This window comes from Terrapene carolina, unplaced genomic scaffold, assembly GCF_002925995.2.
Source record: "Terrapene carolina triunguis isolate 2854851 unplaced genomic scaffold, T_m_triunguis-2.0 Scaffold189, whole genome shotgun sequence".
Classification (NCBI taxonomy): Eukaryota; Metazoa; Chordata; order Testudines; family Emydidae; genus Terrapene; species Terrapene triunguis.
The window spans coordinates 8,737,812-8,755,535 of NW_020664540.1; the positions used below are offsets into that span (position 1 = coordinate 8,737,812).

Sequence of the window (17,724 nt, forward strand, 5' to 3'; positions counted from 1 at the left end):
ACCCCACATAAACAAGAGGGATAAAAGAAAGATTTTGCTGGTATATACTATACTTAATTCGGAGACACTATAAGTTACTTTTTCACTGTTCAAAGTTCCCTAACTCTGCATTAGTTTTAAGGCTATATATACAAATATGTATATTTCCAAGTTAGGGAAAAGACAAATATAGCAAAACGCATTGTACTACATTTTCCTATCAAAAAGTAATTTTACACCAAGTTTTGATTTTTTGTTTAGTTGTGGTAAGTGTTACAAGCTACTTATATTTTACTGATTTTCCTTTTGGGGACTCTGCCTACTGAATGATTAAAGTAAACTACTATATTAATAACAAACACAATATCCTCAACCTAAGAAGACAAGAATACAAGGTGCACAAAACAGTAGTTTTGCAAACACGACTGATTTGAAAACTTACTTTTTGTATGTTCAATGGGAGAAAGTTAAGCTTAAGTCAATTTAGTTTATGTTTATTACCCTTAAAATTTTTAAATTAGAATTTAATTTTAATGACCAACAGTTACATATTGTCAACATGCTATATTTCAAATCACAAATACTGTTTAACCACTAGTTTCTCATTCTAAATAAGTGGGTCAATTAAAAACACACATACCATAAAATGTTAAGATTGTCAGGCTTTGACAAATGTATTTTCATTAAACAGTAGGCAAATTCAAACTGATGCTCATCTCAGTGAAAAACAAAAAGCCTGAAATAAATCCATGTAAAATAGAGTAACAGATTAAACCCACTACATCCTCCAGTGTCTTTCTATGCCTTGGGCAACAGTCAAAGTTCTCCCCCATTTTAAAAATGGGCTACCAATTATTTAAAAATATTTTTCCACATGTGAAATCTCATTTACAATGGCACAGAATTTCAAAAGGCAGGAAAAAAAGAGGAATTACACATATATGATTAAATTTCTTGTTTTTTAAATCAAGCTTTATTGATAAAATGGAATTCAGAATATTTTACTTGGAACAGCAGCAGACTCAGCCAATCAGGATAGTAAAAATGCTGCAGACTCCTACTGTATGTAGAAAGTTGCTCCCTCTTGCTCAACTGATTAGTAATTTCAGGTAAGGGTTTGTAAAAAAGAGGTGCAAAGAATCAAGGCATTCTAACCTCAAAATTGGTATACTTATGATTGCACTGTATTATACAGCATGATCCTGCTTCCATCGAAGTCACAGCCAAAACTCTTGTTGATTTCAAGTGGCAGCAGGACTGGGACCATAGTAAATAGCAACAGAAAACATAAAAAGATAGGTTTGTTGGAGAACGAGCAGTATGTTAGTTATTTTTCCCACTGCCAAGCAAATTCATACACTACAGTTGGGATAAATTGCCCGAATGTTCTGCTTTATATAAAATAAAAAATAATCTTACAGTTTTGTGCACCTCTTGAGCATCTAGCTGGCTAGGCTGCTGCTCCTTGCAATCCAAAACCACAACATAAATTTAAAGGGCTATATATTTGTTGCATCACACAACAAGCCAAACATTTCTTCTAACCTTTATAGTGATTTAAAGCAGTTCATAATTAAATATGAGCATTTTGTACAAGGACAATTGCACTTTACAAAAACAAAATCATACAACATAAATTGCTGGAGTCTGATTTACAACATGAATTATGGTTTGAAATCACGTTTACAGAAGTCTGTTTTACAAAAAAAACATCAGTTCCTGGGCTAGATGTCGTACTGCTGTAGTTTTCTGGTGTAGTCACTCTCACCAACACATCATAATCCCTTCTTTAAATAAGGTTGAGGATGGACGTTAAGAAGGGTCACTGAGGTTGGGCCGCACTTTCAACTGGAGGATGAATGTAAACTCCACAGCTAGATGGGCAGTTTTACCACATATCATCAGTTGATGCAGAGTCCTTAATAGAGAAAAAAGAAGGAACCCTTTAAAGTCTGGAGTGCCCAAAATTACAGCGGTTTCTGGATAATCCAGACTGAAAAGGGTAAAAATATGGATAATTGTAGGAGTCTTTTTTCCCTTTAATGAAGGGTTTCATACTAGATACTTGTAAAACACTATTCCTAACAACATGCAAAAATGTATATTCATTAAACTATTTTAATTCAGTAAATATTAGCTAGCACTAAAGCAGTTTTTTAACACCTGGTCTCAAGTGTAATATACTTTGTTTTCTAAACGTTTAAAGCTGCTCTAAATAATTGTTAACATCAAAACCAGCACATTCAAAAACATTACCAGTAGAACCTAAAAAAGACAGTATACTAAATATATCTATTTGGACAATTTCTTGCAGGTGTGCTAAGTTCACAGGGAGCATGTTTCCAGTTATTCTTAATTACGTTCTACCTACTCTGACTGCCTTCTCAACTAGGGTAGCCAACTTTCTAATTGCACAAAACTAAACACCCTTGCCCCACCCCTTCCCCGAGACCCCCACCCACACACACCCTCACTCACTTTCACTGGGCTGGGGCAGGGGTGAGGGCTCCGGATGGGGGTGTGGGCTCCGGGGTGGGGCCGGGCCAGAAATGAGGGGGCAGAAGGGGCCTCTGGGCTGGGGCAGGGGGTGGGGGTGCAGGAGAGGTAAGAGCTCCAGCTGGGGGTGTGGGCTCCGGGCTGGGTATGAGGGGCTCAGGGTTAAGAAGAGGGCTCCGGGCTGTGGCCAAGGGGTTTGGAGTGTGGGAGCGGGCTCCGGGCTGGGACAGGAGGTTGGGGTGCCGGCTCTGGGGTGGGACCAGGGATTAGGAGGGGTTTGAAGCGCAGAAGCGGGTACTGGGACGGTGTAGGGGGTTGGGGCGTGGGCTCTGGGAGGGAGTTTGTATGCAGGAGGGGGCTCAGGGATGGGGTTGGGGTTTGGGAGGGGGTGTAGGGCCCAAAGGGTTCTGACCTGGGGCAGGGGTGCAGGTGGGAGTTCAGGCTCCAGCCGGATGGCGCTTACCTCAGGCGGCTCCCAGTCAGTGACACAGCAGGGCTAAGGCAGGCTCCTTGCCTGCCCTGGCTCCACGCAGCTCCTGGAAGCAGCCAGCATGTCTGGCTCCTAGGCAAAGGGGCGGCCAGGATGCTCTGCGCGGTGCCTGTACCTGCAGGCACCACCTCTGCAGCTCCCATTGGCCGGAATTCCCAGCCATTGGGAGCTGTGGAGCCAGCGCTCGGGGCAGGGGCAGCGTGTGGAGATTCCCTGATCTCACCGGCACCTAAGGGCTGCAGGGACATGCTGGTTGCTTCCAGGAACCGCACGGAGCCAGGGCAGGCAGGGAGCCTGCCTTAGCCCCACTGCACTGCCGATTGGACTTTTAACGGCACGGTCAGCAGTGCTGACCGGAGCCACCAGGGTCCCTTTTCGACCGGGTGTTCCGGTCGAAAACCAGACGCCTATTCTCAACCCTCTTGCTGTAAGGAAGGCTTAGAATCCAAGTCACACCATAAGTAATTTATTGAGAGTTAAGATTAAATTTAAAAGAAATTTAAACATGTTAAGATATGGAAAATACACATGGCACCCAAAGCAACCTAAATTCTCCTCTTGTAATGACGAGGGGAAAATATTGCAAAAACTATTGTTAAAAATCAGTTTAATCTGGAACCATAAACCCTAAAATGGCCATATGGTATCACTACAGGGAAGAGTTAAGGTTGCTTGGGTGTCTTAATTGTACATTTCTATATTTTAATATGTTTAGATTTGTTTTAAGTATAACCTTAACTCTGAATTATCTGAATTTGCAATACTTGGTTCTTGGATAATTACAACATCCCTGTAAGACACTTATCTTCAAGTTATTAAACCATCAGCCTTAACTCCATTTTAACATAGTTTTGTGTGTCTTGGAATTTCCTTATAATAAATTATGCTTAAATCAGCTCTCCTCTTTCCCTCCCTCCTCATACTTATTTTTTCATCCTCTTTCCCCTCTGCACAAAGAATTTAACAGAAAAAAAGTTGAATGAGGAATACTGGACTGTCCATCAGTTTTACTGATCAGAAGTTGTCAGCAAGATTGTGTTTACACAGTCAGAGGCATCACTTTAAGAGGAAAGAGGCTGCTGTTTAAAGTATGTCTGAGCAATGCCATCTCTCGCTACTTTAGATCGGTGGAGCTGATGTGCAGCCCCGTACTCCTTATTCAGCTGTTAAGTATAATTTAATAGGATTCTCTCTCTTTGCAGGACCGGAAAGAGAATATTGGTCATGAGAATTAAAATGAATTATTTACTTTTAAAAAATTATGATTTGCAAGAGTAATGTCTAAGCCTTCCTATGGGACTACAAGTAGTAGAAGGCAGAAGCTAGAAAGGACTAGGATAGGCAGGGTGAAAATCTGAGGTGGCCATGTTTGTCAGAGCACATGGATAAAAAATTAAGTCAGCATCAAGTCAAAGTGCAGAAATTTACTTACTGACTACATACTATGCAAATTCCTGTATTCTGACTACCAATGACACTTAGATTTGAGTACTATACATTTGCAGAAGAGTTATACAATGAATGACTGCATATCATCCCTATGCAGAGATAATTCCATTTTACTTATGGGTCAATTTCTTAGAAATGGGAGGAGACAAGAACAGAAGAGGCTCGTTGTAAACTGTAGCAAATAAAGCTTAAGACCAACTGTGCAGCTTCTGTTACGCCAAAGCATTTGCAAACTGCATTTTACTTATATAATTTTTTGTTAATTAAAAAAATCATATTACCGGTATTAGATGCCAGAGACATTAAAAAGTAACTGCTTTCTTTCTGAGACACAGTACTCCCAAGAATTTAAAGATGTTTCCACAAAGTGGTTCAGTTTTAAATGGAGTTACTGTTCCCATTTTATAATTGTTTTTATTGAATTTTCACTGTGAAAAATATATTAGGGAAGTTACAGCATAATATAATCCAATGATCAGAAAATTATGTTAACTGAACTAGAATCATAAATATGCTAATCATAGCAGCTATTAAACTACTAAGTATCCAGCAGAAAGTTACAATAAGAACACTTTTGCCTGTAATTCAGGGAATTAAAATTTCACAAAATGGTATCTTAATGAAAAATATTTTAACCCAGATTTCCCACTATCTCTGTGGTATCAGGGATGAACCAAATAAAATTAGATATCTCAAAACAAGACAATATCTGCTACTAGTGGTGGGATCTGGCACCAGATGTGGGGAAATGAGGAGACAGAATACAATCAGACTTTCAAGTCTTGAACTGATAGAGGGTAAGAACAAATGAGAGTTCTGAAGGTTCAGATGAGGGAAAGGGGGGAGGGGAGGAAGAGAACTCACAGGGCACAGTCTACAGAATGCACTTTTGGAAAAAATCCCTCCCCCTTCAAAGAGCTGTAGTAGGGTCTGCACAAACAGGTTGAAAGATTTCAAAGGGTAGGACGGAAATGATGGGAGAGTGAAAGTACTTACGGCATCATCATTTCTATAGGGGTTCAGTCTGTTATAAACAGCTTCAATCACACTCCGTCTAAACCAAAGCAGAAAACAAAATATTAAGGATTTTTTAAAATGAAGTCAGACATTTCCTAAATGCAGTCATGACGTACTAAAATGCAAAACCTTAAAAATGGTAAAAAGATTCAAAATGTATAGAACTTCAGTTTTTTGCAAATAAAGCTGCCATGTTTCCATATAATTTATGCAGTGCTCTCTTTTGGATTCAGGAAGAGATAGTTTAAAAAGGTTAACACTCCTAAGGATTTTGCCAACAAAATGGAAAATTACATAGTCTAATTGAAAAGTCTCATATGCAAATGTCTGCTCCTGATATACTGACAGGGGCATGCCCACATTTTGTCTCTGAAGTAATAAGACAAGGAGGTTACACAGTGATGAGCAGTATAAACAATATGCATTTGTGTGCTTGCAGGATATGGTGGCAGTAAATAACACACCATTGATGTACAAAGATAATATTTTTCACAAGAGAGCACTGTATTTGTGTTTTCTGAATACAATTTTTAGTGTGCCCCTTAATGAAAGCTCTGCATTCTGGGTTTGGTTTAAGTTAGTTTCCATTATAAATCTTGTTAGGTTATTTCTTTTTTTTTTTTTTTTTTAATAGAGCAGTAGCAGCTTCCCATTACATGCCCGATTTTCAACTCCCTTTTATAATTATCCTCCAAAAGAAACCAATCTCAACTTAAAACAGAAATTTTGTATAGTATATCTCACCCTGCAACAGAGATATATTCCAGGGGAATTTAGTAAAAATCAGCACGAGTTTATAGTGTGTTGAAAATTTACCTTTTATTCATGTCTGAACTTTTAATTTTTATAATCTCGCACAAAACAGCTTGGCTTTGGTACTCCTCCCCTCCCCTTTTTTGTGCCTTGCTGGTTGCACTTTGGGGGTGGATGAGGAGTAGAGGATTAATTACAAAGATATATAATAAAACATAAAAATAGCTTGTGATCCCTGCTTACCCAACTGTAGGGGAAGAGATTAACAAGGGGTTCGTTAGAGCAACAATACTAAAAAACAGTGGAATGCTAAGGGAAAGAGGAAGATATAACTGAGAAAATGAAGGTCTAGTACAATTAAGAGATTTTAAAGACTTTTCTCCTGGATGATAGGGGTTTTTTGGGGGGAAGGGGGTGAGTGGCGGATGGGGAACAAAGCTGAAGAATGCCTCGTTTCTTATTCTATATAATAGGGTCAGGTGGAGAAGTGCTCTGCACACATGTTCATGCCTTAAAGTGGCAGAATGTCATCCTCCCCCTTGTCTTTCTGTTAGTCATGATTGCAGACTGGGCTACACTCATAATGAGCTGTTTTAATTTCCCCCCCCAATACTTATAAATATAAACTGACCTATTACTGACTCCAGGCATATGTTCAGGGATAGTGTAGGAAATACAGGAAAATGTAAAGGGGTCAGTATCCTAGAGGGGCCATGTTGGTAGCATGCTAGCAAGGGTGTGGGCTGGGCTGGTGTATCTAGTTTTGGAATGAGGGACTTTGGGTGAGGAATAAGCAGGGAGATTCCATGATAGGCAGAGAACAGCAAAAGAGACAAGGGAATGAGGAAGATCCTAATCAGCACAACCACTTCCAAGAATCACCTAGTAACTTGTGGGCAGCATAAACACGGTAGGGATTGATTATTTGGCCATGAGTAACGATCTGGATCTAACCTGCTCATTTCCAGATATCCTACTGTCTAGAGTTCCAAAAGGTGGACAATTTTTGAAGAGAAAGTAATACTGTTTGAGGGTATTGCTGGACTCCACTGAAAAAATTTCAGCCTTAGCTTTTTAAACCAAACTTTTTGCTTCCAATTTTAATTATTAACTTCAGCATGATAAAAACATCCCAATAATAATGCTCTCTCTGTGAAAAGATTCTCAGAGAGAAAGCAGCTAGCTATGCAATCATGTCAGAAACCTGAAATTTAATCAGTAAAATATTCTAAATTACTCACATTCTAAAAAAGCGTTTTATAATTAAAATAATTAAGAAAATTATTTCCTTTAACACAATATGACAGTACAACAAACCAAACACCACCAAGGACTTTTTCAGAACCCCATCATTTTGACATCTAGTAAATTTTTATAAAAAAAGTTTTAGAAGTAGTTTCAGGTACTACCACTGTCCTTGATTTCCCTTGAAAAATGTGTGGGTTTACCATAACATTTTTTTTTTTAAAGTGTCTTTTCCTTCCCCTACCCCCTTGCTGTCCCAGATAAACAAGGAAAACAGCAAAGCTGACTATCAAAAAGTGATATTCCATGCACAAACTGAAAAACAGACTCCTCTCTAATCTTTCAGACATAATTATCTCGTGTTACAAGTAGACAATTGTCAGATAAATGTGATTTTCAAATTGACAGCATCCCTTTGAGTTACATTAAGGCCCAGTTCAGTAACTTAATTAAGCACACATTTAAAAGTTAAAGGTTTCAGAGGGGTAGCTGTGTTAGTCTGTATCAGCAAAAACAACGAGAAGTCCTTCTGGCCCCTTAGAGACTAACAAATTTATTTGGGCATAAGCTTTTGTGGGCTATAACCCACTTCATCAGATGCATGGAGTGAAAAATACAGTAGGCAGGTAAAAATATACAGCACATGAAACGATGGGAGTTGCTTTACCAAGTGGGGGGGTTAGTGCTAACAAGGCCAATTCAATCAGTGTGGATGTGGCCCATTCCCAACAGTTGACAAGAAAGAGTGAGTATCAACAGAGGGAAAATTACTTTTATAGTGACCCAGCCATGCCCAATCTTTATTCAGGCCTAATTTGGTGTCAAGTTTGCAAATTAATTCCAGCTCTGCAGTTTCTCGTTGAAGTCTGTTTTTCTGTTGAAGAATGGCCACTTTTAAGTCTGTTATTGAGTGTCCAGGGAGACTGAAGTGCTCTCCTACTGGTTTTTGAATGTTACAATTCTTGATGTCTGATTTGTGTCCATTTATTCTTTTGCGTAATTACTGTCCGGTTTGGCCAATGTACATGGCAGAGGGGCATTGTTGGCACATGACTGCATATATCACATTGGTAGATATGCAGGTGAATGAGCCCCTGATGGTGTGGCTGATGTGGTTAGGTCCTATGATGGGTGTCCCTTGAATAGATATGTGGACAGAGTTGGCAACAGAGTTTGTTGTAGGGATTGGTTCCTGGGTCAGACATCAAGAATTGATGGTAAGGCAACTCCCATCTTTTCATGTGCTGTATATTTATACCTGCCTACTGTATTTTTCACTCCATGCGTTTGATGAAGTGGGTTATAGCCCACGAAAGTTTATGCCTAAATAAATTTCTTAGTCTCTAAGGTGCCACAAGGACTCCTCGTTGTTTTTATTCTTTAAGTGCTGTCCCTGAACAGGGAATGGTTTCTTGAATCTGGGCCTAAGCTGCTATTGCATTTGTTCACTAACTAGTTAAAAGCCTGCATCTCAGAGTAAACAAATCAGTGTATTCTCAGTTACACAGTCGATTTCGGGTATTGCAGATATTTCTTTAAAACAAAACCAATGAGCCATAACAATTGGTTTGCAAAATTATCACACACAAACACGCACAAGAGAATCCTGAAGTTAGAAACACCAACATGGGATGGGAGTAAAATAAGTCAATTTTTAATCTCAACACTTAAAATTAGTTGCAGTCTAGGTTATTTAAATCAACCAGGTAGTGCAATTGGGCAACATATACTGTGTCCTATAAACAGATTAATAACAAACAGAACAGATCTAACATCTCAGGATGATGTAGCTCTGCTGCAACACAGGTAACAGTCTCCCATGAAAAGGTGTCTTTTCACCACTGTCACTAGCACCATAAAAATACTCTTAAGTCAGGTGCAGCAGGAGAGATTTACTCACAAGCCCAATAGAAGAAAAAAGACAGAGCTAGAAAGAGGAGTCAAAAGAACGATACACATTCCAATTGAATGTGGCAATATTTAGATTTGCCAAATGTGTTCACAATAACTCAGACTCAATGATGCGTCAAAGAAAATTAAATATATTCTAAAAATAGATACCGCTCTGACATCTCCTACTGGCTGCTCAGTTGTTTTTTTAAACACTGAAACATTAGCATGAAAACAAGGTTTTTGTTTCTTTAGAAGTTCATTTGCTCTGGAGTCTCACTGTTTATTGCTCACTGGAAGTCATAACTCTGACATCACAGATAGTTTATCACAAAGACAGCTAAAGGAGAGCTATCATGCTGAAGCAAACACCACACTACGAAAATGATAACATTTGAAATAGATCATTTATAATGTATTCATATAAATACATTTTAAATAGAAAAATATTGGTTCGTGAGCAATCTATACTAAAATTGCTTGATTTACTGGACAGAGGAGCTTGAGATTTGAATTCTTTGATGGTTTAATGCTAATGTATAAAACTAGTAACTCTGTTACAGACTATTTCTTTAAGACAACAATCAAAATGAATGTGTATAAAGTTTTAAATTCAATCCCCTGCTTAGCCAGGGTGAGGCAGTAATTTCCTTTAAAGGGATAATTAGCTAAACAGCTTATTTATAATTCTAAAAAAAAAAAAAAAAGAGGTATACATTTAACAAAAAAGCAAAAGCAAAGAAAGCTGCCAAGTGAAGCATTACATGCACCGAGTAATCGCTGTTTGTTAACTAAGTACATAACCTACTTTTCAAAATGAGCCATTATATGCATTACATTTCCCTTACATCTTAAAAAGTAAAAGCAGTAAACATTTTAAAGCTACAATTAACAGAGGAGGCCACCCTTAAAAGCAGTCCATTCTTTCTACAACTATAGTTTGACATTCACATATTTTTAAATTTAGAAACTATCATCCACAGTCAACCACGGTCTTGTGCATGGATTTTTTTCCAAACTTAAAACAGATCAAAATGTGAACGAGATTAGTTGAGAATAGATGATGCCCTTTTGTTCCCCATAAACCTTATTTCAATTTATTTATTTTTAAGAGTGGCCTTACAAAAAGTCTCTGTTAATTTAGACCAAAAGCACATTTACACTAACGTAGACTCACTTGCTTGCCAATTCACCCCCTGGCGGGAGGTTTGGGATGCTCTCAGTTGCTAACGTACGCATCACGTGGACTAAGTCTGGTACTCCTTCACCCTGCTTCTTTATGATCTCTGGGAATCAGAAGTACTTTTTTTGTAAGTGCAGTCCAAATTTAACTTGAAAAGATTGAAACACTCAGTTTTATCAAAAAGCAGTTTAACATTTTAAAAGACAGCATTTACCATGTTGGACACTGTCTGTAATCTTTGGTGCCATAACAAAAAAGCCAGTGTACCTGTAAAAAGCTATTGGATATTTGACAAAAAAAAAAATACCAACTACGATCTGTTTTTCACATAGTTCTATACTTCCAAAACTGTAATCATTTTGATTAGTATATTACATAACAAAGGGTATCTTAACAGGTAAACAAACTAGGTAGTTCTAAATAGGCTTCACTAGAACATAATTATTGTATTTTGCCAATGAAACATCCTGTGAAAAAGCCGGGTTTTAATGTCAATTTTTTTATATGAATGAATGTTAAAAGGTTATTGCCATGGTAGAAAATATAATATTTTGAAGAAACAAGAAGTTAGGTGTTGTTTATAATATGCTTTATATAGTTATACCAGATTGCAAATTAACATAAAAACATAAAAAGTCATTATGCATAAACTGACAAGAGCCAAGAATGTCAGAGTTAAGATACAACTCCGTCCTTAACTCACCAAAGGAATATTTCAACAGCAGGTGATTTTACATACAACAAACCCAATCCTCTTCATCATGTAAGCAAAAGAATCTCTACAGTAGCCACAGCAAAGTGTGCTAAGAATAAAGTTGCAGATAGCTAAATTTCTTAAGCCTCATCTTCTGAGGTGTTGAACACTCACATATGCAGCTGAATTTACTTTAGTTATCACCTTTCAGGGGGCGGGGGGAGGAAGGGAGGAGGAGGAAATCAGACTTCTTCCAGTTTTGTGAAATCCTTTAAAAAATTTTTTACAAGGTAAATGAGAATTGTCTACTATCCCATGACATTTAAATGTATATAAATTTCTCAATACACTAGAAATTCCTTCAAAAGACATTATTTAAGAAGGATATTTTATTAAATAATCAGCTTGGAGTTGTTGATCTCCAAGTGGATGTCATGGCATGTGTACAATAATGCGCATGCACAGTTAAATATTCTTTACGTAGTAAAATCTTTCCAAAATTTATTTGAAAAAAGTCATTTGAACACATGGAGAGCCCACTTCCAATTTAAATATTTTGACAATTTATCTTTTTATCCCAAATACTGAAAAAAAATAATCAAGATGTACGAAATACCATTTTAAACTCATATTGGTGAGTTAACGGCAGACTAAAGTGTCTAAAACCAGTATACTTTCCTTTTAAATAAAAAAAAATAGTAAAAATTCATGAACTGATTTGTGTGCACGGAACGGGGTTTTCTGGGCTGCAACCTTCTATGCAAAAAGTTTTAGCCCAATTTGCAGCCAGATTCTATGCAAGTAATTGACACTGGAAACACTGGCATGCCCTTACTTGCAGTAGAATAACCAAATGTCAAAATTTGCAGTACAAAGTATTAGCTGTTTAGTTCTACATTTTAAGTAGGAAAGAAATCCAACATGTGACATTACACATTAGGCAAACATCTCAAAACTCAAATGTGCCACTTTCTCAAGAACTATGGCCAAACTTCATATTTTACCATCTAGCATTTAGTAAAAAGAATTCTAACACTCTTAAATCTGAATAAAAAGCAAAGATCTCAGATTTGGTTCGCCAAGTTCCTTTATTGTGTAATCTTCAACATCTAGTATATTCTACATCATTCTAAAGCTAAAGTTCTGCTGTACAAAAATAAAGGGATTTATAGTTTTCCTAAACTACACAGTTTCACAACCTAAAGCTGCAGTACATTTAACATACAGTCACCACTAAATGAATACATTTATACTTGGAGAGAACTATAGATACAGTCTGAAATAACACTGATGACAACAGATGGAACCAATCCATTGCTTTTTTTTTTTTAAATAATTATTAAATTAACTTTTGTTTCAATGCATCTTGCATCCCTTTCTCTTTAACCTACTTTAAACCTTCTAAATGTTTTCACCATTTAAGACAGTGGAAAAAATGTACTTACACTAAAAATAAAGAATTTGAAATGTATCTACTTATTTCCTGTTTTGAATGGAAATTTCATATAAAATTCTTAAAAATTGAACATTTCAGGTTTTGCTGAAAAATGGCCAGTTAATTTAAAATTATCCATTTCAGTTAATTCCGTGGATTACATGTATCTAATAACCAGATTTGTTACTGTGTTAAGTATGTATATGCTACAAAATTTGTTTTAAAAAATGGGGCAAAGAGCTTAAGGAATATTAATTTAAAAAAAAATAAGAGTCAAACCAGCTCAGGAACTGGAGTAATAGTGCAACTAGAGTAATACATCTGGGAATGATTGATTAATCTTTTCCAGCCAGCGAGTCTTCAAAACCTTTTAGAAGCAACACTGATTTATTGGAAAGGGATGGCACGAAGATGTTTTGCCACTCATACTTCACCTCCTGTTAGACATTTTCAGCTCTAAATGTGAGCCACAGAAGTGTCCAACATTGATGCAAGAACGTAGGTTAAAGGAGTGAAGGATAGTCTGGTGTAAGAGGGAAGAGTAGAAACCTGTATCAGCCAGGTTTTTTTATTCCCTTTTGTTGTTCAAGATGGCCACCAATACATGGCCTTCTTTATAGCATTAAGTACAACAAACTTTAATACGAAGATATTAAAATAAGATTTTACTGCACATTATGGGATGAAAAATGCTTTTATGTAACTGATCAATAAGAAAATGTATATTAAAATATAATCTAACCTCATTACTTGGACTGTTTGCTGGTCAAACTGCCTATTTTGTTATATAACTGCTATGTATTGCAGTGCTCATTCACAAAATTTCCATTTTATTGGATTTTAATTTTCTAAATTAGACATTACAGACTGGTAAAAACCACTTTCAGAATTTCTTTACATTTACCAATTTCTTCAATTGAAATTGTAGCTTTTAAAATTTTAAACACTGCATTATTACTAAGGCATTTCAAGATAACAGTAGTAAGATTACTCAGCACAGTGTTGAAAGTTTCAGCAATGGCCATATTAGTCCCACCTCAGTAGACAATACTGTATATTAAGTTTCCAGCATGAAACAATCTTATTTTAATTGCATAAATATGGTTAAGTTTAATGTAATAAAGTGACATTGTGGCTTGAGTTTCCCTTTCTCACATATAGTCCCAAAAATTTCACTCATGGTAGTGAGAGGGCTGTAAATTCAGAAACTATGTAATGTTATAAACGGCTATAAGGTTGCATTTTTTGCTTATAATAAAAAGTGTAAATACTATTTCTGTGTGCATTATCAAAGGGAAAAGATGTTTAAGTCAAAGAAAAATAACTTTAAAACAAAGTGTGGACTCTAACGGGGTAGCAGCAATATATTTTTCTAAATGTGTCCACTGAATTAGGATTAAAGTGCTTTATATCATGTAAATTTCCCCCACTCACATAGACAAATATGAAGTTTCACTTGTCCCTGAAATGTGTTATTTCTAAAAATGCAAGAAACTCAGCAACCAAACAAATGCCTTGTTCCCTACACCAGTGGTTCTCAAAGCTGGTCCGCTGCTTGTTCAGGGAAAGCCCCTGGCGGGCCGGGCTGTTTACCTGCCGCATCCGCAGGTTTGGCCAATCGCGGCTCCCACTGGCTGCGGTTCACCGCTCCAGGCCAATGGGGGCTGTGGGAAGCGGCGGCCAGCACATCCCTCGGCCTGCGCCGCTTCCCGCAGCCCCCATTGGCCTGGAACAGCGAACCGCGGCCAGTGGGAGCCACGATCGGACAAACCTGCGGACGCGGCAGGTAAACAAACTGGCCGAGCCCGCCAGGGGCTTTCCCTGAACAAGTGGCGGACCAGCTTTGAGAACCACTGCCCTACACCATAACCTTATGCAGTTCTAATACTTAGGATCTTCATTCAGCAATATCTGGACGTGATGTTCCCATTCCATCTACTGTAATACACATAGGCCAATGGGGTCAGTTAACGGAGATGCAACCTTAACTCTACGACCACGGTATATTCAAGTTAAGTCAAATCTCCAATCTCCAAGATTTTTAACAACAGTTAAAAGGGAAAAAGTTAATGAGGCATTTATATAATTCATCAGTCACTGATATGACAAACCCTAAGAGCTGTGCATATCATGCCAATGCATGTTATTAGGGACTCTTACCCTGGATATTAGTAACATGATATATTCATAATAACTGAATGATTAAAATCTAGATCCTCAATATGTTTCCATTTGGAAAATATTAATTTCATCTATGTACTAAACTGCATGTGCACAGTAAGTGTTTTAGATATTTAGGAAATCTGAGGACATCAGGGGTAGCTGCTTCTTAAACCCCAATCTCTGCTTCAGTTTTTAATACCCAAAGGCACTACAGTCCAGATTACAAAAATATTAAATTATGTTTTAAGTCAACACATTTTTAGCTATATGGCACAAAGTGCCTGAAATGGTTCCACTTCTCTTTCCCTTTAAAAAAAAAAAAAAAAAAGTAAATATAATTTGCTTTTTAAAAAGTTACTGGCAGGATGGTACATTATACGCCCAGCTTCAGTTCAGTATGAGTGTTTAAGGTTTAGCTATAACAGAAATGTTGATAGGCTTTTACTCTTAAATATAATCATATTAGCAAGTGCTATTATGTTAACAGTAACATTGCTGTGACCCTTAAATCATCATACAATATACTTATTAGGGCCATGTAATTGAACATAGCTTTACAGCTTTATGGCGCTCAAATTACCATCTTCAAAAATATGCTGCCAGATTTCATTCAAATGCACATGCCAGGAATCAGAATTTACTGGTCTGAAGTTAGTGACGCCAATGGACTCATCAAGAACTTTGAATACACGTAGATTACTTTCCTCTGCCATCCTAAATAGAATCTCCTGGGCCATAAGCTTCTGCAGTTTCTGTTTTAGTAGCATTTTGTCATGACATACAGCATACCTCCAACAGAATACAGGAGTGCCTTTTTCAGAGATGTATATATAGGCTACATCTACAACTGGAGCTAGAGGTGTGATTCCCAACTCATGTGGACACACTCGTGTTCGCTCAAAAAATAGTAATGTTGCCACAGTGGCAAGGGCAGCAGTGAGCAGCAGCAAAGGCTATCCATCCTGCCTATGTCTCTCAGGGTCCAGGAGCGTTTGTACTCTGCATACCTAGCCTGTGCCACTGTCCAATGCAGCCCATGCTACCACGGCTATACTACTATTTTTAGAGCACTAACTCAATGAGAGCTAGTACAAGTACGTCTATGCAAGCTAGGAATCACACCTCCTAGCTCCAAGTGCAGAGAGCCTAAATATCCAATGGCACTTCAAGGTTTAATAAAAAAACCTACATGTGTTAAGAGTTTAGTTGTTTGGGGGATTGCTTAGAAACAAAGCTACTTATTTTTTTTTAAATGATCCACCTTCTACTCTGCTTTCCAGGTACTTGTCCAACTCTGCCTCTCTCTTCACCGCCTCTGGCAATACCTTTGGTGCATTTGGAAAACAGATCAAAATCACACTCATGTTGTCTCGACTTCCCTGTTCGGGAGAAAAAAAACAAAACAGTTGAGACAATATCCTGTATCCAATGAATAATAGACACTCTGATTTTATTCCACGTCCATATCAAAGCAGTTCATAATTATTTAAAATAATTAAAATAAAAATTAAATTAAATTTAAAATATTTTGCTAATCATGTGAAATTAGAACACTTTCTTCCACCATACCATTAAATAAAAAATTGTAGCATTTGCAAATAACACTGTTCAACAAGTCTGCATGTTGAGTATCATTCAGTACAAACAAGCTTTTAAATATACTTTGTTAACTTTTTCCTTCCTGATTGATGTTTACAATGAGCCTATAGTTGATGACTCCCGTCTTGCTGAATGCTGAAATTATTTGCAAATCTAACAACATGGGAGATTTATTATTGAGATTTATAAAACCTGTTTCCATCCTGCTTAAATGTTAATATTGTTTGGAGGGAAAGGTTACATTAGTTGTAGGTATATTAAATGCTTAAATAGGAACATTTAAGATATCTGAAGCCAGTTATAAAGAAAAATCAAAAAAACCCAACTTAGACAACTAAAAATATTGCTAGTGTCAAATGCGCATTTCCATAAATGACAGTTCCCTACAGTAGGACTAAGGGCCAATCATTAAGAGGAAGTAGTGTAAGTGACATTTCTCATGTGCGAATGAAAAATGTGTTTATTTCTCACTATGTAAACTTTTAGAATACAAGTGAGCAAAATAAGCACAACTTTAATAAAATACTTGACGGCAGTACTGTACAACCACGCCTTGCAGAAAAAAGTACTAAATATTGATTCAAATGATTTTCCAACTGTTAAGGGCCCTATTCTGCAAACACTTACATAGATGCTGAACTTTAATCACAAGTAGTCCTACTGAAGCCAATGAGGTTACTCATGTGAATAATGGTAAGCACGGATGCAAGTATTTGCAAGATTGGTGCTTAAACCATGAAGCTATTGAAAAGCAGTATTGTCCTGTGGTATTTACATTTTGCAGACTAGCGCAGCCGAAATTATAAATGAAAAATTGGCAGTGAATGAAGTTCAACTTTTTAAAATGATAGAAATCTATTTATGCAATGTTGTTGTAGCTACGTTTGTCCCAGGATATTGGAGAGACAAGGTGGGTGAGGTAATATCTTTTATTGGACCAACTTCTGTTGGTGAGAGATACCGCAGTTCTGTGGAGCTCTTCTTTCGGTATCTCTCACCAACAAAAATTGGTCCAATAAAAGATATTACCTCACCCACTTGTCTCTAGAAAACTATTACATAGTTAACGGGGTCATTGTTTCACACCTCTTTAGAGAAATGGTGCCAATACTAATGATGCTATCTTGCCTTTATTTACAGCTTACATATCAAAGCTCAGTTTTATAAATAGAATTAAATGCTTGTCTAGGGAAAGTTAAAACAAACACTGAAATTTTAACAATGTTCAGTCTGTCCTATTGAACAACAGAACAACCTTTCATTTTGTTTATAGAAACATACAAATTCGGACTCATTGCATATAAAAACAATCACAAAATCTGTATTCGTTA

At 37.1% G+C, this 17,724-nt stretch overlaps 1 protein-coding gene across 1 annotated transcript in view; it reads right to left on the reverse strand.

Annotated features, from left to right (window-relative positions):
• Window positions 1-924: 924 nt before the first annotated feature.
• PPM1A (protein phosphatase, Mg2+/Mn2+ dependent 1A) overlaps window positions 925-17,724 on the reverse strand; it is a 47,128-nt gene continuing 30,328 nt past the window's right edge. The window contains exons 3-6 of the mRNA XM_024219860.3: window positions 16,056-16,173; window positions 10,497-10,605; window positions 5,411-5,468; window positions 925-1,897 (exon numbers count right to left, since the gene is read on the reverse strand). Coding sequence (XP_024075628.1) covers window positions 1,868-1,897; window positions 5,411-5,468; window positions 10,497-10,605; window positions 16,056-16,173 — 315 coding nt within the window. The 3' untranslated portion in view covers window positions 925-1,867. The remainder of the gene's footprint in view (window positions 1,898-5,410; window positions 5,469-10,496; window positions 10,606-16,055; window positions 16,174-17,724) is intronic.